This window comes from Malus domestica, chromosome 15, assembly GCF_042453785.1.
Source record: "Malus domestica chromosome 15, GDT2T_hap1".
Taxonomy (NCBI): domain Eukaryota; kingdom Viridiplantae; phylum Streptophyta; class Magnoliopsida; order Rosales; family Rosaceae; genus Malus; species Malus domestica.
In genome coordinates, this window is record NC_091675.1 from 6,960,412 (window position 1) to 6,988,264 (window position 27,853).

A 27,853-nucleotide genomic window follows, 5' to 3' on the forward strand; every position below is an offset into this window, starting at 1 on the left:
CAGATAAACAGGTAGGTATTCATAGAGTTTGAGATGAGGTTGTTGGAGGATGGATAACATAAAAACTAAATAAATTATATTATTATTTTGGCCGTCAGATACGGTCGGTTGGATTCATGGTCAGGAAATCTCTGAGACATGCAATGGGAAGTTTTGTTAGCTAAAAGTCAAATTAGGCTAACCAGCGAGCGGAGGGATATCGACAGGCCAAAGAAAAAAAAGCATATCGACAAGGCGTTGAGGGCAGTTGGTCACAAAACAATCGTCCATTATTAAGCAAGTTCATTTGGTGCAGCAACATCACCATTTCGATTATTAGTCTCCGTCACAACCAAGGCACGCATCGGCCATCCGACCCGTGCCATTGGGGGCGTAAGTAGTAACGTTAAAGAAACCATTAACCACCGTCACGTACGCTACAAGGAGCTCACACAGATTAACTACCATCATTAACATTCAACAGCTTTATTAACCACATAAACCTGTCATCTTCACTAAAATATTGATTCTCCGCGGCGCTTCAAAGTTCAAAAGAAAAAATGACAATCCTTTGGGCTGTGAATTTGTAAGAATAAAAAATAAACTAAAATACACCTTTCAACAACATAAGTAAAAGCTGCCCACACTACACAGCAACAACTCCTAGACTTATCTTTCGTCTAACTCGTGTATCACAGTTTCTAAAGTTGTACACAGACGATTCAATCATGCACGGAAAAAGGACATGTGAACAAAGCCAGTAGCAGCTTACTTCTCTGGATGGCCCCTTTTAGCCTTACGACGTGTATGGTTGGTACCTCGAACAGGGTTTTTAGTCTTTGTACTGCATAATGACGCACAAAGTTGTAATCAGCAAACAGAAATATGTTGGACTACCTTTCATTTAGAGAAAGCGATGTGCATGCATAAGAACGCATAAGTAACTAACCAGAAAAGTGAGGAGAAAATTCTGAACAGAATGATAATGGGCAGGGCCAACAAAGCCGAGGCCTGCAACATTTTAATTGCAACTAAATAAGGCGATCAAACATAACATTCAAAGAAAAAAAAACAGAACAAACAAAGAAATGCAAGAAGATTGATTTCACTACACTACACGTACCGCAAACCACTCCAACTCCTTTGTAGCAAGAGGTCTTGTCAGTTCATGCCTCTTCAGCAAATCTTTTACCGTCCCTTGAACCTTGAAGAAATATTGATTACAAAATTTAATAAACTACTACAGCTGGTTCGCTGAATGGCTTCAGCTATGCATTCACCATGGCAAGAACATCAAAAGGAATAAAAAAGAAAACGTAATTCATTCACAACATGCAGTAACAGTCTTCAACAGAAAATAACACATGAACTGAAGACTGTTCAACGCTGTCACTATAAGATAGCAGATAAAACATATATGTCATCTTATGTCACGATGAAGTGATTGGTCAAAGCAGTTGATAATTAAATGTTAATTATCGTCATCAAATGGAGAAGATAAAGTAAATGGAAAGAGAAGGAATAATAAACGAACTTGCAGCAATCAACCTTTGAAATAATTTGTATCTAATAATAGCATAATGAATGGAGATTATTTCAAATTGATGCTGATACCTGATGATGGTATGCTGTTGCAGATTTGAGAAACTTCTCGTAGGCAATAACTGCCTTCTTTGTATAAGGCTTCAATACCACTCGAACCTTATCGACATGAGGTTTTGCCACAGTGGCCACCTGATCAACATATGGCTTGCTGAACTTTTTTGCTTCCTGTCACCCAAAGATACAGTTGTAGGATGCATGTAGGCAACATGAATGGACCAAATTCTTTGCCTAATGAAATGTATATATGAATTAGATACCTGAAAATAAGGATCAACAACTTCTTGTGCTTTTATAACGTGTGGAGCTAGTGTAGTCTTTGAAACCTCATAAACTTCAAAAGTTTTTGTACTTAACGATTTCACATGAGGTTCAACAGTATCCTTCACCACCTCCCATTGTTCCTTGATTGCCGGGATCCATTTCTTCAATAGAACAGACATGAAAAGGGGGGATAATAAAGTTTAGTGAGAAAGGCAAACCATTTCTTATAAACAAGGCATAAACCACAACAGAATGGGAGAACATACTAGCATCCATACATACATACATGCATACTAACATACATGTATACATACTTGCATGCATGTGTGTGACTGTATCCTGCCCAACATTATTAACACCATGGAACAATTTTATAGCTAGAGACATCGGAAACAGCAACACCATCAATTTCAGGTCACAGTGTAATGATGCAAAATTCTACATTGTTACACAAAAGTGGAAATTGAAAATAAAATAAATTAACCTAGCTTACAGTTTTTAATGTTTCCACATGGGGTTCAGCCCACTTTTCAGCCTGGGCTTTCTTCTCCAGAGCCTGAACAAATATGAAGGTCCTCGTCAGTTATTGAAGGATAATAATACTCAGTAAATTAAGCATAAACTTGTACAACAACAACAACAACAACAACAACAACAAAGCCTTTTCCCACTAAGTGGGGTCGGCTATATGAATCCTAGAACGCCATTGCGCTCGGTTTTGTGTCATGTCCTCCGTTAGATCCAAGTACTCTAAGTCTTTTCTTAGAGTCTCTTCCAAAGTTTTCCTAGGTCTTCCTCTACCCCTTCGGCCCTGAACCTCTGTCCCGTAGTCACATCTTCGAACCGGAGCGTCAGTCGGCCTTCTTTGCACATGTCCAAATCACCGGAGCTGATTTTCTCTCATCTTTCCTACAATTTCGGCTACTCCTACTTTACCTCGGATATCCTCATTCCCAATCTTATCCTTTCTCGTGTGCCCACACATCCCACGAAGCATCCTCATCTCCGCTACACCTATTTTGTGTACGTGTTGATGCTTCACCGCCCAACATTCTGTGCCATACAACATCGCTGGCCTTATTGCCGTCCTATAAAATTTTTCCTTGAGCTTCAGTGGCCAACGACGGTCACACAACACGCCGGATGCACTCTTACACTTCATCCATCCAGCTCGTATTCTATGGTTGAGATCTCTATCTAATTCTCCGTTCTCTTGCAAGATAGATCCTAGGTAGCGAAAACGGTCGCTTTTTGTGATCTTCGCTAGATTGCTCCGGTCATTAGTGTGGATAAGTATATAAATGGATAGAGATATGAAAGCAAACACAAGATGTACGTGGTTCACCCAGATTGGCTACGTCCACGGAATAGAAGAGTTCTCATTAATTGTGAAGGGTTTACACAAGTACATAGGTTCAAGCTCTCCTTTAGTGAGTACAAGTGAATGATTTAGTACAAATGACATTCGGAAATATTGTGGGAGAATGATCTCGTAATCACGAAACTTCTAAATATCGGAGTGTGGTGTCGTCTTGACTTGCCTTATCTGTCTCATAAGTAGATGTGGCATCTTCTCTGGAAGTACTCTTCCTCCATCCAGGGGTGGTATCTTTAACTGGTGGAGATGCACAAGGTAATGTATCAATTTCACTTGAAGCTTACTTGTAGTTTCAGGCTTGGTCAAGCGCGATACAAACCATGTAGTAGGAGTCCCCTAAGTCGCCGAGCTAGGGGGTCTGCTGAAAGAGGTGACAGACAAGGTAAGCAATCAGAGCTCCGACTGATTGTTCACCTTCTCCCCATCTTGCAGCAGCATGAAGGATAAAGAGAAGAAAAATGAGAAGAGATGATATGAGATACTTTTGCTTTTGAAGAAGTAACTTTCCACAGGCTTATTCTTGAACTGAGCTGGAGGGTTTTCTGGTTTCCTCCAAAGTATAAGGCCGACTGAAGAATTTGAGGGTCAAAACAAGTCCATCAAATCTAGAGTACGTTCCACCCTGCTGATATGGGATACTTTTGCTTTTGATAGAGTAATGGATGTATCGGCACGTGTGCTGTTACGCTTGTCTCCACATGCTTCCTTGTATCCTTCGCACTTGCCCTATCTGTTCCTCAAGCAGATGCGGAATCTTCCCTGGAAACATAAGATGTTGAAGATGAGTACTCGAGAGCAATGTCAGGTAAGTAATCAGGTAAGGGGTTCCAGGCAGTCAGTTCCTGGCTGGAAGCTTGATTCCAAGTGCTGACTGATTGCTCTCTTTCTCCTTGTCTTGCAGGTAAAAACAAGACCAAAGGAAAAGACAGGGAAAAAGCATGATATGGGATACTCTTGCTTTTAACCCTGATGATATGAGATATTCTTGCTCTAGTATAGCTTGTTTGCAGAGGTATTATCGGGGGGAAAGAAAGCTGAATATTTCGAAAGGCTTCGTTGGGAGTGCCCTCTCAGATATGATGAAGGGTTGAGCATTTTTGCAGGTCTGCCTGTCCGTTGGGGATGGAGGTCGACATATATAGGAGTCTCCCTAACAACAAGTAGTAATGCTATTCCTTTACCCTGCTTGGTCATAGCACGGTAGTGGGAGCTGCCAGTTTCACATGTTTTAACTCTGTCAGAGCACTTTGAAAAAGTGGTCTGTGGTATCTGGCTCTCGAGATTCGGAGAACGATGCCTCTTCGATTTTTGAGAAAGCAATCATGCTGGGGGTCTGGCTCTCGAGATTCGGAGAGCAGTGTCTCTTCGATTTTTGAGGAAGTAATCATGTTGGGAGTCTGGCTCTCGAGATTCGGAGGGCGGTGCCTCTTCGATTTTGGAGCAAGCAATCCTGTTGGGAGTGTTGTCTCGAATGTGAGTAAAGGTTGGGCATGTTTGCTAGTCTACCTTGCCACGAAGCACAGAGGTTGACACACAGGGACTTTCCAATTATCCAGCAGTGGTACTGTTCCTTTACCCTTGTGGGTAATAATATGGTAGCTAGACCTTCAAAATTTATGTGTCTAAACTTTGCTAGTGCTGTTTCTTTGCTATTCTTTTACCTTTCTTGGTCAGAGCGATGTAGTGGGAGCTGCAAGCTTCACGTGCTCAACTTTGGCAGAGAACTTTGGCAAAGTTATCTGTGGTACCCATGAGCTATTGTTGCGTGTGGGAAGTGGGTGATTGAACAGTAAGATTCATGTGCTTTCTACTTCACCAGAAGTCTTCGACAGAATGCCCATAATTTCTGCAAAGCTGAGTGTGCGTGTGACAGGTGCTGACAAGGCTAGAAAAGTAGGTGCCTCTTCGATTTCTGAGATCGGCCCTCGTGGTCTCTGAGCAGCCCAGCTTTTGAGAAAGCGAGCGCCTCTTCGATTGATTCGGAGAACGATGCCTCATCGATTTTTGAGAAAGCAATCATGCTGGGGGTCTGGCTCTCGAAGATTAGGGGAGCAGTGTCTCTTCAATTTTTGAGAAAGTAATCATGTTGGGAGTCTGGCTCTCGAGATTCGGAGGGCGGTGCCTCTTCGATTTTGGAGCAAGCAATCTTGTTGGGAGTGTTTTCTCGAATGTGAGTAAAGGTTGGGCATGTTTGCTAGTCTACCTTGCCACGAAGCACAGAGGTTGACACACAGGGACTTTCCAATTATCCAGCAATGGTACTGTTCCTTTACCCTCTCTTCGATTTTTAAGAAAGTAGTCATGTTGGGAGTCTGGCTCTCGAGATTCGGAGGACGGTGCCTCTTCGATTTTGGAGCAAGCAATCTTATTGGGAGTGTTTTCTCGAATGTGAGTAAAGGTTGGGCATGTTTGCTAGTCTACCTTGCCACGAAGCACAGAGGTTGACACACAGGGACTTTCCAATTATCCAGCAGTGGTACTGTTCCTTTACCCTTGTGGGTAATAATATGGTAGCTAGACCTTCAAAATTTATGGGTCTAAACTTTGTTAGTGCTGTTTCTTTGCTATTCTTTTACCCTTCTTGGTCAGAGCGATGTAGTGGGAGCTGCAAGCTTCACGTGCTCAACTTTGGCAGAGAACTTTGGCAAAGTTATCTGTGGTACCCATGAGCTATTGTTGCGTGTGGGAAGTGGGTGATTGAACAGTAAGATTCATGTGTTTTCTACTTCCCCAGAAGTCTTCTACAGAATGCCCATAATTTCCGCAAAGCTGAGTGTGCGTGTGACAGGTGCTGACAAGGCTGGAAAAGTAGGTGCCTCTTCGATTTCTGAGATCGGCCCTCGTGGTCTCTGGGGAGCCCAGCTTTTGAGAAAGCGAGCGCCTCTTCGATTTCTGAGATCGGCCTTCGTGGTCTTTGAGCAGCCCAACTTTTGAGAAAGCAAACGCCTCTTCGATTTCTGAGATCAACCCTCGTGATCTCTAAGCAGCCCAGCTTTTGAGAAAGCAAACGCCTCTTCGATTTCTGAGCAGGCGCCTCTTCGATTTCTGAAGCTCCGTCGAGTGCAGATTTTTATAGGGGCTGGCATTAAGTTCCAAAGCACACTTGAATCTCCACCAGTAGAAGCTTCATTCTTGCACTTCTAAGATCTTGATTTGTCCGACCTCTTCTCTCTTCAACACCTTTGAAAATGTCTGGCCCCTCCGACCGTCGTTTTGACTTGAACCTTGTTGAAGAGACAGCCCCGCCTTCTCCAGACAACATATGGCGCCCATCCTTCGTCTCCCCTACTGGTCCTCTTACCGTTGGGGATTCCGTGATGAAGAATGATATGACCGCTGCGGTGGTGGCCAGGAACCTTCTCACTCCTAAAGATAACAGACTACTTTCCAAACGGTCTGATGAGTTAGCTGTTAAGGATTCCCTGGCTCTCAGTGTTCAGTGTGCAGGTTCTGTGTCTAATATGGCCCAACGCCTATTTGCTCGAACCCGCCAAGTTGAATCATTGGCGGCTGAAGTGATGAGTCTCAAACAGGAGATTAGAGGGCTCAAGCATGAGAATAAACAGTTGCACCGGCTCGCACATGACTATGCTACAAACATGAAGAGGAAGCTTGACCAGATGAAGGAAACTGATGGTCAGGTTTTACTTGATCATCAGAGATTTGTGGGTTTGTTCCAAAGGCATTTATTGCCTTCGTCTTCTGGAGCTGTACCGCGTAATGAAGCTCCGAATGATCAACCTCTGATGCCTCCTCCTTCTAGGGTTCTGTCCAGTACTGAGGCTCCAAATGATCCCCCTCCGGTGCCTTCTCTTTCTGGGGCTCTACCGACTGCTGAGACTTCTCCTAAGCAACCTTTGTGAAGGCTCCCTCTTGTGTGTTTATTTTGACTCATGTATATGTACATATTTGTAGCTTATCGGGGATATCAATAAATAAGCTTTCCTTCATTTCAACGTATTGTGTTAAATACACCAAAGCCTTCTTCGCTAAGTTCTTTGAATTTTCTTTTGTTGAAACTTGTATGTTGAAGCTTTCTGAGTGGAGCATGTAGGTTGGGGTAGTGTTCCCTTAATTTCCCGAGTGAGGAAAACTTCTCGGTTGGAGACTTGGAAAATCCAAGTCACTGAGTGGGATCGGCTATATGAATCTTAGAACGCCATTGTGCTCGATCCTGTGTCATGTCCTTCGTTAGATCCAAGTACTCTAAGTCTTTTCTTAGAGTCTCTTCCAAAGTTTTCCTAGGTCTTCCTCTACCCCTTCGGCCCTGAACCTCTGTCCCATAATCGCATCTTCTAATCGGAGCGTCAGTAGGCCTTCTTTGCACATGTCCAAACCACCGTAACCGATTTTCTCTCATCTTTCCTTCAATTTCGGCTACTCCTACTTTACCCCGGATATCCTCATTCCTAATCTTATCCTTTCTCGTGTGCCCACACATCCAACGAAGCATCCTCATCTCCGCTACACCCATTTTGTGTACGTGTTGATGTTTCACCGCCCAACATTCTGTGCCATACAGCATCGCCGGCCTTATTGCCGTCCTATAAAATTTTCCCTTGAGCTTCAGTGGCATACGGCGGTCACACAACACGCCGGATGCACTCTTCCACTTCATCCATCCAGCTTGTATTCTATGGTTGAGATCTCCATCTAATTCTCCGTTCTTTTGCAAGATAGATCCTAGGTAACGAAAACGGTCGCTCTTTGGTATTTCTTGATCTCCGATCCTCACCCCTAACTCGTTTTGGCCTCCATTTGCACTGAACTTGCACTCCATATATTCTGTCTTTGATCGGCTTAAGCGAAGACCTTTAGATTCCAACACTTCTCTCCAAAGGTTAAGCTTTGCATTTACCCCTTCCTGAGTTTCATCTATCAACACTATATCGTCTGCGAAAAGCATACACCAAGGAATATCATCTTGAATATGTCCTGTTAACTCATCCATTACCAACGCAAAAAGGTAAGGACTTAAGGATGAGCCTTGATGTAATCCTACAGTTATGGGAAAGCTTTCGGTTTGTCCTTCATGAGTTCTTACGGCAGTCTTTGCTCCTTCATACATATCCTTTATAGCTTGGATATATGCTACTCGTACTCCTTTCTTCTCTAAAATCCTCCAAAGAATGTCTCTTGGGACCCTATCATACGCTTTTTCCAAATCTATAAAGACCATGTGTAAATTCTTTTTCCCATCTCTATATCTTTCCATCAATCTTCGTAAGAGATAGATTGCCTCCATGGTTGAGCGCCCTGGCATGAACCCGAATTGGTTGTCTGAAACCCGTGTCTCTTGCCTCAATCTATGCTCAATGACTCTCTCCCAGAGCTTCATTGTATGACTCATTAGCTTAATACCCCTATAGTTCATGCAATTTTGTACGTCGCCCTTATTCTTGTAGATAGGCACCAAAGTGCTCGTTCGCCACTCATTTGGCATCTTCTTCGTTTTCAAAATCCTATTGAAAAGGTCAGTGAGCCATGTTATACCTGTCTCTCCCAAAAGTTTCCACACTTCGATTGGTATATTGTCTGGGCCTATTGCTTTTTTATGCTTCATCTTCTTCAAAGCTACAACCACTTCTTCCTTCCGGATTCGACGATAAAAAGAGTAGTTTCTACACTCTTCTGAGTTACTCAACTCCCCTAAAGAAGCACTCATTTCATGTCCTTCATTGAAAAGATTATGAAAATAACCTCTCCATCTGTCTTTAACCGCGTTCTCTGTAGCAAGAACCTTTCCATCCTCATCCTTGATGCACCTCACTTGGTTTAGGTCCCTTGTCTTCTTTTCCCTTGCTCTAGATAGTTTATAGATATCCAACTCTCCTTCTTTGGTATCTAGTCGTTTATACATATCGTCGTAAGCCGCTAACTTAGCTTCTCTGACAGCTTTCTTCGCCTCTTGCTTCGCTTTTCTATACCTTTCACCATTTTCATCGGTCCTCTCCTTGTATAAGGCTTTACAACATTCCTTCTTAGCCTTCACCTTTGTTTGTACCTCCTCATTCCACCACCAAGATTCCTTTTGGTGTGGGGCAAAGCCCTTGGACTCTCCTAATACCTCTTTCGCTACTTTTCGGATACAACTAGCCATGGAATCCCACATTTGGCTAGCTTCCCCCTCTCTATCCCACACACATTGGGTGATTACCTTCTCTTTGAAAATGACTTGTTTTTCTTCTTTTAGATTCCACCATCTAATCCTTGGGCACTTCCAAGTCTTGTTCTTTTGTCTTACTCTTTTGATATGTACATCCATCACCAACAAGCGATGTTGATTAGCCACGCTCTCTCCTGGTATAACTTTGCAATCCTTACAAGTTATACGATCCCCTTTCCTCATTAGAAGAAAATCTATTTGTGTTTTTGACGACCCACTCTTGTAGGTGATCACATGTTCTTCTCTCTTCTTAAAGAAGGTGTTGGCTAAGAAGAGATCATATACCATTGCAAAATCCAAGATAGCTTCCCCATCCTCGTTTCTCTCCCCAAAACCATGGCCACCATGAAAACCTCCATAGTTGCCTGTCTCCCTGCCCACGTGTCCATTTAAATCTCCTCCTATAAATAACTTCTCCGTCTGAGCAATTCCTTGCACCAAGTCTCCAAGATCTTCCCAAAATTTCTCCTTCGAACTCGTATCCAACCCTACTTGAGGTGCGTACGCACTAATCACATTGATAAGTTCTTGTCCTATTACAATCTTGATTGCCATGATTCTATCTCCTACCCTCTTGACATCTACAACATCTTGTACCAAGGTCTTGTCCACGATGATGCCAACACCGTTTCTCGTTCTATTTGTGCCTGAATACCAAAGTTTAAACCCTGAGTTTTCTAGATCCTTTGCCTTACTACCAACCCACTTAGTTTCTTGTAGGCACATAATATTTATCCTTCTCCTCACCATAACTTCCACTACTTCCATAGATTTTCCCGTTAAGGTTCCTATATTCCACGTTCCTAAACGCATTTTGCTCTCTTGAACTCTACCCTTCTGTCCTAGCTTCTTCACCCTCCCCCGTCTAATAGGATCAAAGTACTTCTTTTGTGTGTCCCGGGTAAAGTTGATAGGAGCATATGCTCCCAAACAACTTTGAATGGAGTCGTTCGAAAAGAAGTTTCTATGGCCCCCTTGCTCATTTAACACTGCATCCGGGTGCCGATGGAGATACAGCGACCCTTGCTCACTTATCACTGTGTTCGGGCCACACAGCGCGCCACTTACGGGTGACGCCCTAGCTTTAGCGCGATTTTGTTCTGGATTCATTTTCATAAGGATTCGACGTGATCATGGAGTGCCGGCTGTCGACTACCTGACGCCCTCCCCCTCCTCCTTTATCCGGGCTTGGGACCGGCCATGTAAGACATAGGCGGAGTTAAATTAAGCATAAACTTGTAAAAGAGAAAATTGTAGGAGTAACGTATCAGATTCTTCAAGCGACCATACAGCAATTAGTTGTAATACCTTCTGAACAGCAATATCCACTGCAGGTTTTCCATGCACATTCCAGTGTCTCTCTAGAAAGGACTGCAAGTTGATAATAACTTCAATTCCTTGAAAAGGAAAATTTTCTTTACAACAGTAAAATACACTAAGTTTACCTGACACTGCATAAAATGTACAGCAAGCCATGGTGGAATCCATGCACCATGCACCTGATACAAAAATAAAAAAATAAATAAAAATATATCCTTTAGGGCTCGCAATCAAAATCTAATCACCACACTGCTTTGAATATCATATATAACATAAGGGAAAGATGTATGGATTGAAAAAAAATAAGCAAACCAAGCTTTCGCAACACTTTCAGGTTACAACTACCTTAGAAAGAATATAGACAAACATTGGGAGACAGTTAAAATGAGAGAGAGAATTCATGCAACTTAATACCTCATTTAACTCTTTTGCTTTTAGAGTAGCTTCAAACTTTGCCTTCAACATTTCCTCCTGAAGACAAATTTAGAAACATAGACTGAGCATAAGCACCAACCCCCATCTAGAAAAATGCGCTTCCACAGAGACTAAAAAATTACCTCAGCCACTTTAAGAGCACGCTCAGTTTTACGGATTTTGGTCTTCTGCTCATCATTAGTCTTCTCAATCTGTAAAAAGATCACCAGACATCATTCTATTATCCCCACGGGGTAACATTAAGCAAAATTCAAGTAGCATTAGAACTAGTTTAAAATGATATGAAAGAAAAAGAAAAAAGAAGTAGACTTTTTTGTTCAGCATTCTATAGAAGTAAAGATAGTAATACAAAAAACACCACAGCATCCCAATTGTGTCTGCATTGGTGCTAAAGAAGTATGTAAACTAACAACATTGTTTTGCCCACCAGCAGTTTACATTCTATACAAAAGACATTCACATCAACACACTTATTTCTGGGGAAACAGACAGAGGACTCATCACAAAAAGGACATGAATTAACAATATCCACAGAATAAAAAAAATACAAACCAAAACAAAACAGCGAGTGATTGACAGTGTTGAGTTAAATAAGACAACTTTTAGCATCCATTTTATTTTCCCTTACTATCATTCTTTACCTAACACTTAAATCCAATGCAAAACAATGTTCTGTTCTCTTATAATCAGAATCACCAAGGACTTCCAATATGAGCACATTCAGCAACAAAATACCTTTTCTTCCAAATGAGAAAAAATAACTCACATTCTCTATTTTCAAAAGCAAAACATCGACCTTCTTCTCAGCTTCATTCACCCGGGCTTCCAAGCCCTCTTTCTCCTTACGTTGCGATTGCAATTCCTTTTTAAGTTCATTAACCTGCATAGGAGAATGAAATGAAAATTCAGTGGTATTCTCTTTTTAAGTTCATTAACCTGCATAGGAGAATGAAATGAAAATTCAGTGGTATTCTCTTTTTTCGGCAACAAGAATGTAGTGGTTTTCACAGACTAAAATAGTCCATTTCGTCGTATCTAACCTTTTTCTCTAGTTCACCGGCACGTGCATGAGCCTTCCCAAGCTCAGCATCTAATGACCCTTTTTTCTAATATACAGAAACATAGATAGAAATCAATGTGCAGATAAACAAACCATCATTCGAAAAAACAGATTGGGTAATTGGTTTTCTGGCATTTCATGCAAATGTGCCTAACCTGGAGAGAATCAATTTCACTCTGCAACGAAGAAATGCTATCCGAGTTCTCTTGGATTACTTTCTCCTTCTCTTCTATAAGCTCATTCTTCTTTTTTAGTTCCTTAATCTTCTCACCGACATCGAATTCTTGAACATTAAAGAAACACAAACCGTCAGCCAGGAAAACCCAAACAGCACTCAAAAACACTTAAAAATGCTCGAAATTGAAATTTAACTAACATCGATGTTGTTTCTACTCACAACGTAACTAAACAATTAAGCATCTTTATTGCTCTGATTAAAATTATAAAAACTGAAAACTCAAAGCTTTACAAGTAAGCACCAGAGTCAGCTAATTGGCAGTATTACTTGGATTCCAAAACAGAAACACAAAATTATAAATGGAAAGAAATTAAAACACTTCCCAAGTGAAAAAACAAAGGATCTGTAAATTCAGTCAAATCTGTTTGGATGGCGAGAAAACCGAGGGAAAAAATCGAATCCACAAACACTTGAAAAATCACAAATTTCGTCCAATAAACCTTAGAATTCGCAGAAGACGATAGAAACGAACCTAGGGAGTGGATCTTAGCCCTGAGCTGATCCAACTCGATCTTCAGAGCGGACGAATCAGGGCCGTCCGATCGGGGGAGCTTCACTGGCTCGTCTTCCTCCGCGGGGACTGAAGCGTCAGCCCGAATCTGGGAGAAAATAAGGGCAAGAAAGATTGAGAGAATCGCGAGCTTGGAGGCCGCCATGGGAGCATGCAATCACGGCCAACGAAACTCTCACAGCAACAGTTTTTCCAGTGTTTTTTTAGTTCGAGTTTGATTTCTTCCGACTACAAATATTAAATACCCTTTTGGTACCAAAAATAAAAAAACGAAAATGAATATAACTGTCAACTAATTCATGATACCAAAAATCGTTTTTTTTTTAAGTAAAATCTCAAAATATTAAATTAATTAATTAGAAAGATATTTGCCAACATTTTTTTTTAAAGAAAACAGTCATTTCAAATCAACCCTACTTAATGGCTATTACTTTCATTTGTTACTTTGAATTTACAAACAAAATATTAGCTCATGGTATACGCCTACGCATATGCTAATTGGGTTTTTTTAGTAATTATATATTTTTGGTACTAATAAAAATAAGGAAACTAATGAAAATGGTTTGAAAACTTTGAATTTTAACGATAAGGACAAAATAAAGGGTAAAGTGAATAGTACCAAGATTGACTTTTTAGTGTTAAAATGTGGTTTTTCGTTAAAATGAATAGTACCGGGAGTTTTTCGTTAAAGTTCCCATAAAAATATGGGGCTTTTAGATCTCTAAAAACATAGATTGTTATTAGGATGTGTAATATTTCGTGTTTGAAAGAAATGAGTAATTTTCATTTTTATACAAGTAAAAATTCGTTGAGTTGTTTAATTTTGACTTTTTTCAAGTGGAAACTGTTTTTATTACAAAACATTATCAGATATGAACAAACTACAAGATCATAATTATTTAAAAAAATATTTATATTAATCTAAATTTCCTTTAACATAAAGACAAATAGACGATATAAATTCCTCAATGAAAAGAAAACATATAAACGTGACATTGAATACGAAAAACAAGGAAATCCTTTGTTGATGTCATGCTTGATATAGCAAAAGAATACCATGAAAAGTACCATCGTCAATTTCTGAAAGAGCGTAATTGAAGTGTTTTTTGCTGTAAAAAGTTGAGATATAAAATAGGATTTTTGTTCCAAGACCTTCGCTAAGCTAGTTGATTTGCAACGTACTACCAAAAAGGTCGTGCCAACGATTTATAAAGAGAAACAAATTTCCCAAAACTATGTTACCGACATTTGCATTTACTTTAGAAAGATAAATATTTTAGGTCATCCCTTAACCAAATTAGAGGAAGATTATTATATTCAACGAGTGGAATTCAAAATTTATACTATGTTGATGGCATGTTTGAAATAGCATAGAATATCATCAAATATGCCATCATGAGTTTTCGAAAAAAGCATAAATTGAAATATTTTTTGTTGCAAAAAGTCGAGGTAGAAATAAGTTTTTTGTTATAAGACCTTCAATTCGCTGAGTCATACATACATTCTTTTGACCATTTAACTCTAACTAACAAAAAGACAATACTGGTGATTAACAAAGCGAACCAAGTTTTCTAGAAACATGTTCGCGGCCTTTGCATTAGATTAAAAAGATAAACTTTTTAGATCATCCTTGACAAAGTTACAGGACGACTATTTTATTCAACGGGTGGAATTCGAAAAAGGTAATGGCATGTTTGAAACTTTGAAAGAGCAATAGAATATCATCAAAAATCTCACCGTCAATTTTTGAACGGGCGTATATTGAAATACTTTTGCTTGAAAAAGTCGGGGTAGATGATTAAATAAAGGAATCATCTAAGATCATTATCATTAAAGTGCCACGGAATTATTACCTTTTTATTATTGTGAAAATGATTTTGTCTTGGGTACTTTTGTTTGATAATTTGTACCCACCGACTATCTTTATATCAGTTAACATTCCCCTTTATTTTTATTTTGTGGTTGTAAACTTTTATACTTTTTAACTTTTGAACTTCAAACAATTTTAAATATTTTTTGTATAATGCATGTGGCACCAAATTATTGAACATATCATCAAAACATTTAATAAATATTAACATTATGAATCAAATTAATGTGCGCTAGTTAATTTCAAAAATCGATTTTGAAATTCAAAGATCAAATAACGAATGATGTAAATTCAAAGACTATTTATGATGGTAACCCCACTTATATATAATAATATTGATATGTAGTTTGTCAGCTTTTATTCCAAATACACTAAAAAGATAAACTAAAATACACCCTTCAACAACATAAGTAAAAGCCGCCCACCGCCACCAACTCCTAGACTTATCTTAACGTTTAACCAGTGCATCACAGTTTCTAACATTTTACACAGACAATTGAATCATGCACGGAAAAAGGACATCTAAACAAAGCCAGTAGCAGCTTACTTCTCTGGATGGCCCCTTTTAGCCTTACGACGCGCATGGTTGGTACCTGGAACAGGTTTTTTAGTCTTTGTACTGCATAACGACGCACAAAGTCGTAATCAGCAAACAGAAATATGTTAGGGTTACTTTTCGTTTAGAAAATGCGGTGTGCAGGCATGAGCACGTATAAGTAACTAACCAGAAAAGTGAGGAGAAAATTCTGAACTGAATTATGATGAGCAGGGCCACCAAAGCCGAGGCCTGCAACATTTTAATTGCGACTAAATAAGGGGATCAAACATAAAATTCAAAGAAAGAAAACAGAACAAACAAAGAAATGCAAGAAGATTGATTTCATTACACGTACCGCAAACCACTCCAACTCCTTTGTAGCAAGAGGTCTTGTCAGTTCATGCCTCTTCAGCAAATCTTTTACTGTCCCTTGAACCTTGAAGAAATATTGATTACAAAATTTAATATACTACTATAGCTGGTTCGGGGAATGGCTTAAGCTACGGGTGCATCCACCATGGCAAGGACATCAAAAGAAAAAGAAAAGAAACCGTAATTCCTTCACAACATGCAGTAACAGTCTTCAACAAGAAGTAACATATGAACTGAAGACTGTATGTCATCTTATGTTACGATGAATTGATTCGTCGGAGCAGTTCATAATTATCGTCAAGAAATGGAGAAGAAAAAGAAAATGGAAAACAAAGGAATAATAAACGAACTTGCAGCAATCAACCATTGAAATAATTTGTATCTAACAGTAGCATAATGAATGGAGGTTATTTCAAATTGATGCTGATACCTGATGATGGTATGTTGATGCAGGTTTGAGAAACTTCTCGTAGGCAATAACTGCCTTATCGACATGAGGTTTTGTCACAGTGGTCAGCTGATCAACATATGGCTTGCTGAACTTTTTTGCTTCCTGTCATCCAAAAATACAGCCGTAGGATGCATGTAGGCAACATGAATGGACCAACTTCTTTGTCTAATGAAATGTATACATGATACCTGAAAATAAATATCAACTACTTCTTGTGCTTTTATAACATGTGGAGCTAATGTAGTCTTTGAAACCTCATAAACTTCAATACTTTTATTACTTAACGATATCACATGAAGTTCAACAGTATCCTTCACCACCACCCATTGTTCCTTTATTGCCGGGATCGATTTCTTCAACAGGACAGACATGAAAAGGGGGATAATAAAGTTTAGTGAGAAAGGCAAACCACTTCTTATAAGCAAGGCATAAAGCACAACTGAATAGAACATACTAGCATCCATACACACATACAAGTATACTAACACACATGTATATACACTAGCATGCATCTGTGTGACTGTATCCTGCCTAACACTATTAAAGCCATGGAACAATTTTATAGCTAGAGACGTCGAAAACAGAAACACCATTAATTTCAGGTTCTCACTTAGTGTAATGGTGGAAAGCTCTACATTGTTACACAAACGTGGAAATTGAAAATAAAATAAATTAACCTAGCTTACAGTTTTTGTTGTTTCGACATGGGGTTCAGCCCACTTTTCAGCTTGGGCTTTTTTCTCCAGAGCCTGAACAAATTTGAAAGACCTCGTCAGTTATTGAAGGACAACAATACTCAGTAAATTAAGCACACACTTGTAAAAGAAAAGGTTGTGGGAGTGAGGTGTCAGGTTCTTCAAGTGACCATACAGAAATTAATTGTAATACCTTCTGAATCAATTGACCAAAAAAAAAAAAATTAACTTCTGAATCTAATCACCACACTACTTCGAATACCATATATAACATAAAGGAAAGATGTGTGTAACCATATGATATATAGAGACCAGAAAAAAGAAAAGCGTATGTGCGAATTGAAAAAAAATAAGCAAACCAAAGCTTTCGCATCACTTTCAGATTCCAATTCAACCATTGACGCATGAGTCATCTAAATTACTGAAGACGATTGCAAAATGAACTTTAAAGAACCTTAATTCTATGACAGGCTTAAACAACACCTTCAAATTCCATGTTCTTAAGAAACTCATTTGACGGATTTTTTTGAATTTACGTCTACCTCAGAAAGAATATAGACAAACATTGGAAGACAGTTAAAATGACAAAAAAAAAAAAAAAAAACTCACGTTCTCTATTTTTGAAAGCAAATCATCCATCTTCTTCTCAGCTTCATTTACCCGGTCTTTCAAGTCCCCTTTCTCATTACGTTGCGATTGTAATTCCTTTTCAAGTTCGTTAACCTGCATAGAATGAACCTTAATTCTATGACAAGCTCAAACATAAACCTTCAAATTCTATGTTCTTAAGAAACTCAGCTGAGTTTTTTGAATTTAGAACTACTTCAGAAAGAAGATAAACAAACATTGGGAGACGAAAAAATACTCACATTCTCTATTTTTGAAAACAAATCATCGATCTTTTTCTCAGCTTCATTTACCCTGTCTTTCAAGTCCCTTTTCTCATTACGTTGCAATTGTAATTCCTTTTCAAGTTCGTTAACCTGCATAGAATGAACCTTAATTATATGACAAGCATAAACAAAAACCTTCAAATTCTATGTTCTTAAGAAACTCACTTGGCTGATTTTTATAGAATTTACAACTACCTCATAAAGACTATAAACAAACATTGGGAGACAATTAAAATGACAATAAAAAAAACTCACATTCTCTATTTTTGAAAGCAAATCATCCATCTTCTCAACTTCATTTACCTGGTCTTTCAAGTCCCCTTTCTCATTACGTTGCATTTGTAATTCTTTTTCAAGTTCGTTAACCTGCATAGAATGAACCTTAATTCTATGACAAGCTCAAACAAAAACCTTCAAATTTTGGCCGAGTTTTCTGAATTTAGAACTACCTCATAAAGAAGATAAACAAACATTGGGAGACGGTTAAAATGACAAAAAAAAAACTCACATTCTCTATTTTTGAAAGCAAATCATCGATCTTCTTCTTAGCTTCATTTACCCGGTCTTTCAAGTCCCTTTTCTCATTATGTTGCGATTGTAATTCTTTTTCAAGTTCATTAACCTGCATAGGATAAACCTTAATTCTATGACAAGGATAAACAAAAACCTTCAAATTCTATGTTCTTAAGAAACTCACTTGGCTGATTTTTCTGAATTTACAACTACCTCAGAAAGACTATAAACAAACATTGGGAGACAGTTAAAATGACAAAAAAAAAAATTCCTCACATTCTCTATTTTTGAAAGCAAATCATCCATCTTCTTCTCAGCTTCATTTACCCGGTCTTTCAAGTCCCTTTTCTCATTACGTTGCGATTGTAATTCCTTTTCAAGTTCGTTAACCTGCATAGAATGAACCTTAATTCTATGACAAGCTCAAACAAAAACCTTCAAATTCTATGTTCTTAAGAAGCTCACTTTGGCTGAGTTTTCTGAATTTAGAACTACCTCAGAAAGAAGATAAACAAACATTGGGAGACGGTTAAAATGACAAAAAAAAAAAAAAACTCACATTCTCTAATTTTGAAAGCAAATCATCCATCTTCTTCTCAGCTTCATTTGCCCGGTCTTTCAAGTCCCCTTTCTCATTACGTTGCGATTGCAATTCCTTTTCAAGTTCGTTAACCTGTATAGAATGAACCTTAATTCTATGACAACCTTAAACAAAAACTTTCAAATTCTATGTTCTTAAGAAACTCACTTGGCTGATTTTTCTGAATTTACAACTACCTCAAAAAGAATATAAACAAACATTCGGAGATAGTTAAAATGACAACAAAAAAAACTCACATTCTCTATTTTTGAAAGCAAATCATCAATCTTCTTCTCAGCTTCATTTACCCGGTCTTTCAAGTCCCCTTTCTCATTACGTTGTGATTGCAATTCCTTTTCAAGTTCGTTAACCTGTATAGAGTGAACCTTAATTCTATGACAACCTTAAACAAAAACTTTCAAATTCTACGTTCTTAAGAAACTCACTTAGCTGATTTTTCTGAATTTACAACAACCTCAGAAAGAATATAAACAAATATTGGGAGACGGTTAAAATGAGAGAGCGACAGAATTCATGCAACTTAATACCTCATTTAACACTTTTGCTTTTAGAGTAGCTTCAAATTTCGCCTTCCACATTTCCACCTGAAGACAAATTTAGAAACATAGACTGAGCATAAGCACCAACCCCAATCTAGAAAAATGCGCTTCCGCAGAGACTTAAAAATTACCTCAGCCACTTTAACTTCAAGAGCATGCTCAGTTTTACGGATTTTGGTCTCCTGCTCATCATTAGTCTTCCCAATCTGTAAAAATATCATCAGACATCATTCCACTATCCCCACGGGATAAACATTAAGCAAAATTCCAAGTAGAATTACAACTACTAGTATAAAATGATATGAAAGGAAAAGAAAAAAGAAGTAGACTTTTTTGTTCAGCATTGTATGGAAGTCAAGATAGTAATAAAAAAAACACCACAGCACCCCAATTGTATCAACATTGGTGCAAAAGAAGGATGTCAACTTACATTCTATACAAAAGACATTCACATCAAAAACTTATTTATGAAGAAGCGAATAAAGGACTCATCACAAAAATAACATAAAATGAATTGACAATATCTACAGAATCACAAAAATACAAACCAAAACAAAGCAATGATTGATTGACAAAGTTGAGTTAAATAAGACAACTTTTAGCATCCTTTTTATTCCCTTACTATCATTCTTTACTTAACCCTTAAATCCAATGCAAAACAATGTCTGTTCTTATTATCAGAATCACTAAGGACTTTCACTATGAGCACATTCGGCCACAAAATAACTTTTCTTCCAAATGACAAAAAATAACTTACATTCTCTATTTCTGAAAGCAAATCATCAATCTTCTCCTCAGCTTCATTTGTCCGGGATTCCAATTCCTCTTTCTCCTTACGTTGCGATTGTAATTTCTGTTCAAGTTCATTAACCTGCATAGGAGAATGAATTGACAACTCAGCAGTATTCTCTTTTTTTGGCAACAAGAATGCAGTGGTTTTCACATACTAAAATAGTCCACTTCATTGCGTCTAACCTTCTTCTCTAGTTCATCAGCACGTGCATGAGCCTTCCTAACCTGCTGCTCAACTAATGACCCGTTTTTCTAAAATACAGAAACATAGATAGAAATCAAAATGCGGATAAACAAACTGTCATTCGAGAAAGATTGGGTAATTGGTTTTCTGGCATTTCGTGCAAATATGCCTAACCTGGAGAAACTTGATTTCAGTCGGCAACGAAGAAATGCTACCCGACATCTCTTGAATAATGCTATCCAACATCTCTTGAATTACTTTACCCCCCTCTTCTCTAAGCTCTTGAATTATTTGATCCCCCTCTTCCGTAAGCCCTTGAATTACCTTCTCCCTCTCTTCTATAAGCTCAACATCAAAGAAACACAAACCGTCAGCCTGGAAAACCCAAACAGCACTCAAAAACACTTTAAACTGCTCGAAATCGACATTCGACAAATATCCATGTTGTTTGTACTCCCAAAATAACTAAACAATTAAGCATCTTTATTGGTCTGATTAAAATTATAAAACTGAAAAATCAAAGCTGTACAAGCATGCATCAGAGCTCAGCTAATTGCAGTATTACTTAGATACCAAAACATAAACACAATATTATAAATGGAAAGCATTACAAACACTTCCCAATGGAAAAACCAAAGGATCTCCAACTTTAGTAACATCTGTTTGGATGGCAAGAAAACCGAGGGAAAAATGTTATGAACTCAAAATGAATAATGTTAGGGGAGACCAAAATTTAAACCAAATTTTCAAACCAAATGATAGGTCATCAATAGGAAATAAGCACGTTAATCAACATCCATATCATTTGGTTTACAAAATTTGATTTAGAAATTTAGTCTCCTTAGCATTACCCACTCAAATTAGGATTGATTTGTGATTGCCTTAATCACCAATTAGAGAGGGTTTTTTTTTTTTTTTTGGTCAAACGATAAATTTTGTTAGATTAGATGTTAGATTAGCTACCGATAAGATTTAAACCCACACCATCATGCAAATGTTCAACATATTTCCTCCATTGTTAATTGAAGGTTTTATTCTTTAATTTTATTGTTAAGGATTATTAAACATGCCAGCGGGCATTAAAGAGCATAGTGACTGTATAAAAGGAGGCCAGCTCCCAGGTTTTAGAGAAGAATCAAATACCAAAATTATTGCCCCTCTCTTCCTTCCTTCCCACTTTTTCCATTGCAGTCAGGGGTGGAGCCAGGAAGGGACCAGAATGTCCCTGGCTTACTAAGACATTTTTTTCACGTAGAAAATAAAAGAGAGTTATCCCCTTAATTTTCAAAGATTTTTTAGGATATTAAAGCTGCAATAAAAATCTTTTCCTTATTCCTTCACTGGATTTGATTTGAGGTTGGTGGTTCTTAATGTAGTTAACCATCGTCAATATTAGTTTTAAAGGACTTAGACGATCATAAAAAGAAGAGAGAGGAAGTAAGCGAGATAGCTGGTTTTTATTTTTGCTTCATTTTTTATTTTATTCCTTGAAGACTTCTAATACTATTACTTTTGCTTTCTTTTCTTTTTTTAATTTTTTTTCCTATTCTCCTACACTCTCACTTAGTGAGATAAAGTTTTGTTGTTATTGTTGTGATTCTATTCCCATCCTCCTTCCTTCTTTCATTTAAAGAGACCTTTATTTGAATTAGAGTCATAATAATATGCATGGGGATTGAGTTGAGGAAAATGATGATAATAACGACGTCATACCAAATTCAAATGAGTGGTTTCTAGTTAGGACACAGCAGATCCTTATTTTTCTTAGATCAGAACAGCGTTTTGAGGTGAAACTTTTGGCCCCTCTTGAGCCAAAGTTCTAACTCCACCACTGCTGATTGCAGTAGTTAAGGATAAGTTAGGGTTGAGATTTGGATCCTAATAAAGTATCGAATCGATGAAAAATCACAAATTCATCCAATAAACCCTAGAATTTGCAGAAGACGATAGAAACAAATAGTGGATCTTGTGCATGAGCTTACGAAAAAAGCCCCCCTTCGGAGGGCTCTCGCGTTTCTTCGCCGGGACTGGAGAGTCTCGCTCGTTTTCCTCCCACGAGATTCCAGTTTTTGCCTGAATCTGGGAGAAAATAAAGGCAAGAAAGATTGAGAGAACCGCGAGCTTGGAGGGCGCAATGGGAGGAGAGATTTTTCAAAGTGACTGGTACACGAGGTGGTACATCATGTGTCACTAAACAAATGGTAGGATATGTGTACTAAAAATTTAATAACTTAAAAAATAAAATTTCCCACAATTCCTATTAAAACACGTGGTGTAACACTTGTGTTCCAGTCACAACTAAAAATTTCTCCAATGGGAGTATGCAATCACAGCCAACTAAACTCTCACAGAGACAGTATTTCGAGGTTTTTTTTTTTGTTGTGTTGGAGTTTGATTTCTTCCGACTACAAATATTAAATATCGTTTGGTACCAAAAAAATCTTGTATTACCTCAAGGAAAATGGAGAGATTTTTCAGTGTGACCATCACACGAGGTGGTACACCACGTATCTCTATATAAATGGTGGCATATGTGTGTTAAAAAGTTAATAACTTAAAAAATAAAATTTCTCACCACTTATATAAAAACACGTGGTGTACTACCCGTGTTCTCGTTACAACTAAAAATTTCTTAGGAAAATGGATATATAACTGTCAACTAATAAAGCATTTACGATACCAACAATAATTTTTTTCACAAAAATTTCAAAATATTAAATTAATTAGTTAGGATTAAAATAGTAATTTCAACTCACTTTTAATAGATATTTCTTTTATTGTTGCTTTGAATAAATAAAGGAAAAATATTTTATATCATTTGTTGCTTTGAATAAATAAAGGAAAAATATTTTATTCTAATTTAAAACAAAAATATATAATGCAATTAAAAAAGGGCCGATTGACGTATGTGTAAGCGTGATTGAAAGAGATGTAATATCCATTTTTATATAAGTAAAAATTCGTTGGGTTCTTTGATTTTGAATTATTTTTTGATGGAAATTTTGAATATTTATATTAATCCAAATTTCCTTTAATATAAAGGCAAATAGATGATATAAATTCCTCCATGAAAAAACAACATATAACAAAAGAAAAAAAAATCCTTTGTTGATATCATGCTTGAAAGTTGAAACAACAAAAAAAATATCATGTAAGTATCACCGTCCATTTCTAAAAAAGCGCAATTGAAGTGTTTTTTGTTGTAAAAAATTGAAAAATGATCATCTTCGGATCCTTTCCACCTAAGCCTCATGCCTCACAAATCCGAATCTTTGAAATTTGATTCAACGATTACAAATAGGAGACCTCAATTAAAAGTTGGGATAACTTGATATAGATCCAATGAACAAAGTGGAGACGAAGGAATGAAGTGAATAAAAAATTGAAAGGGGTAATAGATGGAGTGGAGACGAAAGAAGCGTGCGTTCTAGAGGGTTGGTGGAATGGTTTTTTTATTTTAAAATTGTTGATTAATAATAAAGGATAATACTTGGATACTAACTATTCAGTACCTAAAATTTACTGACCTCCTAATAACCCAATAAAATAAAAACACATGTCCATTTTTAAGTTTCTGACCACACAACCAAACATTCCTTATTCTGCAAACCAAACATTCTTCTTCTCCCACATCGAACATTGAATCCCCTCTTTTCCGGAGACGCACCCGCAACCCCTCTCTTCTCCGGTGACCCCAATCCCTTTTTCCTGCGACCCACCCCAATCCCTTTCTTATACAGGACTGCGATCATCGTCCTCCGTTATGGACGACGGCAATGATTGCAACCTATCATCATCAATTCGGAGAGTTGCTTTTACCATTGATCTTAACCTGGTGATGTTTGTGGTGATGAGCAAGATCCTGAAGCCACATTTTGTGCCATTAATTAATATGGATCTCCATAGTGGTTACAATCAATGGGTGAATAAGAACCTCAAGGAAGAGCATGAACCTCTTTTTTATAAAGTTAAATCGTATGGGTTCAATTAGACGGGTAATAGCTTTTGTGAAAGATTTGCAATGTCTTTGCTGGTCTGGAGCAAACTGTGGACGGAGAAAGGGAGAAGGAGGATGTTTGATTTGTAGAACTAGGGGTGTTTGGTTGTGTGATTTGAGACTTGAAAATGGACAGGTGTCTTTGATTTATTGGAGTCAGTAAATTTTGGGTACTGAAAGTATTATCCAATAATAAATATTGTATTGTGAATCAGTTGCTTTCAAACAGAAAAAAAAATCACTCTCTTTTCTCTCGCTCACCCCTCTTCTCTCTCTCTCTCTCTCACTCTTCACTTTCAGACTTAGTTTTCAAACTTAGCACATCAGTCTCCTGGCCGCGTACTCCATCCTTCTTCTTTTCCCACCATCGTGAATTTCTCTATATGATAGCTTTCTCTCCCACTTCAGCATCATCCACAAACCGATAATCGATCCAAACCAACCTATTATTGTCATTTAACTAACATGATCGGTTTTAGACCTGACTTGATCTGTTTCGATTTGCAATTTTGACTCAACCGACTAGATCCGTTTAATTTTGATTTTAACCCAAAACCGACCCAACCCAACCTGCGCCCACTCCTAACACATACTAACGAAAAGGTAGTGCTAGTGATTAATAAAGAGAACCAAGTTTCTAAGAAAGATCTTTAGCAACATTTGCATTTAATTTGGAAATATAAACTTTTTAGGTCATCCTTTAACCAAATTAGAGGACGACTATTATATCCAACAAGTGGATTTGAAAGGAATTATTTGTTGATGGCAGGCTTGAACGAGCAATAAAATATTATCGAAAATCGCATCATTAGTTTTTGAAAGAGAGTATTTTTTTTTTTTGCAAAAAGTAAAGATAAAAGACAGAATTTTTTATGGAAGAACTTCATTACTGAAATTAAACAATGGTGATTCGAAAGGTCGTACTTACATCTTTTTGACCATTTGACATATACTGACAATAAAACAAGGAGGCAGTTTGTCTGCCCTCCCTTCCTATCCTTTCTATTTTTAGGGCACGGTTAAATCACGTCAATATTTTATATTAATTTTTTATAAAGATAATAAGACAAAAAACAATAGAAATATAAAATGTTGACATAACTTAACTGTGACAGCATAAATAAAAGGGAATAGAAAGAACACCATAACAGGAGGGCAGACAATCTGCCTTCATAAAACAATGCTGGTGATTAATAAAGCGAATTAAGTTTTCCAGAAACATGTTAGCGACCTTTGCATTAGATTTGGAAAGATCAAACTTTTTGGGTCATTCCTTGACAAAGTAAGAGGACGACTATCACTTTTTTGATTAATTGTAAAAAATTCTTGTGTCTCGGGTAGTTTTGTTTGATAAGTTGTACCCACCTGCTATCTTCATATCAGTTAACATTCCCCTTTTATTTATTTTATATTTTACAAATTTTGCTAGACTTCAAATACTTTTAAAAATTAGTTATTTTTTGTGTAATGCATGTAGCACCATATTAATGGATATGTGTGCTACGTCAGCATATTTGAACTAATTTTTACAACTTGAACCAATTAATGGGCTTTTATTAATTTTAGACCACATTGGTCGGTTTTAAAATTAAGAAAACAAAATAACGAGTCATTTAAATAACAAAGATCATTTATAATTGAAAAAAAAAATTATAGTTAATGATATTGATATATAGTGTGTCAGCTGTATTCCAAGTACAGTAAACAATTTATGGAGAAAGTGTGCCCCATTTTGAGAAGGACCAATTGAAAATTCAACGCCCACCCAAGTGGATAATGTCCTATTATTGCGCGCGACTTCCGGTTAATTGGATTTTAACCACGCTAACCTCACCCGCACACTGCACAAACACCAATCACCTCGCGACGCGTAACCTCATTTTATTGCCCCGCAGGTTCTTTCTAAAGTTCTAAAAGAAGCTAGGTGGCTAACTGGGGTCTACTGTCTTTAACTAAATCTATTATATTTTACATAAATAAATGTTTGCTTATACTTAAAAAATATATAATTTTATCATAAATTATAAAATAAAATGATATATGTATTATGAAGTATTGGAATATCATGAAAACATGGAGAACAAAGATATAATGTGTGTTCATTTAAGTATACAACAACTATCTTATAATTTATTAAAAAAATAAAAATTATCTATTTTCTATCTAAGTACATCGCGGCCTAGACGGATGTCTAATAATTTTCAAACGCCTAATCGAGACCTAAACATTAATCGGGATCAGGCGTCTAGTGCCTAAGCAGGGCATAGACAGCACTGACAGGAATTTTTAGAACAGTGCTTTTTCCAATTGGACGAGCTCGCGATCCAAACAGTCACCGGCCGTGGCGGAAGATTCTAAGTCGCGTCGCGAAACGACCTATCAGTCTCTTCTTTTCCCCAGCAATTTTCAGTTTCAAATTGCTCTGAGAAATGAATTTTGAGGTTTTATGAATTGAGAGAGACTTGAGGTGGATTACATTTATCTGATTAATTTTGTTAATTTCGTTTTTTCCTTGGAATTATGGATTGTAATTTGCTGATTAGTTGTAGTTTAATTTGCTGATTAAGTTTTGGGTGATGAATTTTATGTGAATTTTGAGAGGTATTATGAATCGGGTTTAGAATTTCAGTCAGAGAAATGAATTTTCATGAGAATTTGCGGTTGGTAGGAGTCACGTGAATTTAGTAAAAGTTGTTTGAAGCTACATCCCTGAATTTCCATGCAAATATGCCTTACCTGGAGAGACTCCATTTCTCTGCCCATTCTTCTTTTGTCCCTTCTTCGCAAATAAACCGCCTGCCAGGAAAATCCAAACAGCACTAAAACACTTTAAAATGCTCGAAATCGAAATTTAACTAATATCGATGTTGTTTCTACTCACAAAGTAACTAAACAATTAAGCATCTTTATTGGTCTGATTAAAGTTATAAAACCTGAAAAACCAAAGCTGTACAAGTAAGCATCAGACCTCAGCTAATTGCAGTATTACTTAGATTCCAAAACATAAACACAATATTATAAATGGAAAGAATTACAAACACTTCCCAATTGAAAAACCAAAGGATCTCCAACTTTAGTAACATCTGTTTGGATGGCGAGAAAACCGAAGGATAAAATCGAATCGACAAACACTTGAAAAATCACAAATTTCATCCACTAGACCCTAGAATTCGCAGAAGACATAGAAACGAACCTACGGATAAGTGCCGCCCGTCCCTCGGAGGCTTGATCTTCTGATGAGGACCGTCAGATGGGCTGGCCCCTGGCCCGCGTACCGGCAGCCGTGCTGGATTATCAGCCCGAATCTGGGAGAAAATTAGGGCAAGAAAGATTGAAAGAATCGCGAGCTTGGAGGGCGCCATGGGAGCATGCAATCACACCCAACGAAACTCTCACACCGACAGTCTTTCGAGGTTTTTTTTGTTTTTGTTTTTTGTTTTTGACTTCGTGTTCGA

The 27,853-nt window shown here is 37.6% G+C and overlaps 1 protein-coding gene across 24 annotated transcripts; it reads right to left on the reverse strand.

Moving 5' to 3' along the window:
* Positions 1-449: 449 nt before the first annotated feature.
* On the reverse strand, positions 450-27,853 carry LOC103400202 (uncharacterized). Of its 24 annotated transcripts, none has more exons than XM_070813221.1 (20): positions 27,592-27,853; positions 27,135-27,194; positions 20,576-20,739; positions 20,401-20,469; positions 20,183-20,296; positions 19,557-19,631; positions 19,414-19,470; positions 19,123-19,236; positions 18,845-18,958; positions 18,562-18,675; positions 18,281-18,394; positions 18,028-18,138; positions 17,749-17,862; positions 17,489-17,602; positions 16,871-16,933; positions 16,373-16,537; positions 16,164-16,286; positions 15,717-15,797; positions 929-990; positions 450-823 (listed from the first exon to the last, which is right to left on the reverse strand). In XM_070813221.1, the coding sequence occupies exons 1-20, from the start codon at positions 27,758-27,760 to the stop codon at positions 748-750; spliced, it is 2,073 nt and encodes a 690-aa protein (XP_070669322.1). In that variant the 5' UTR covers positions 27,761-27,853; the 3' UTR covers positions 450-747. The 24 variants fall into 24 exon arrangements, with proteins under 24 accessions (XP_070669322.1, XP_070669320.1, XP_070669323.1 ...); XM_070813219.1 differs by lacking the exons at positions 15,717-15,797; positions 16,164-16,286; positions 16,373-16,537 and adding exons at positions 1,103-1,183; positions 1,594-1,749; positions 1,842-2,006 and having other exon boundaries at positions 20,576-20,736; positions 27,592-27,846; XM_070813222.1 differs by lacking the exons at positions 15,717-15,797; positions 16,164-16,286; positions 16,373-16,537 and adding exons at positions 1,103-1,183; positions 1,594-1,749; positions 1,842-2,006 and having other exon boundaries at positions 18,076-18,138; positions 27,592-27,846.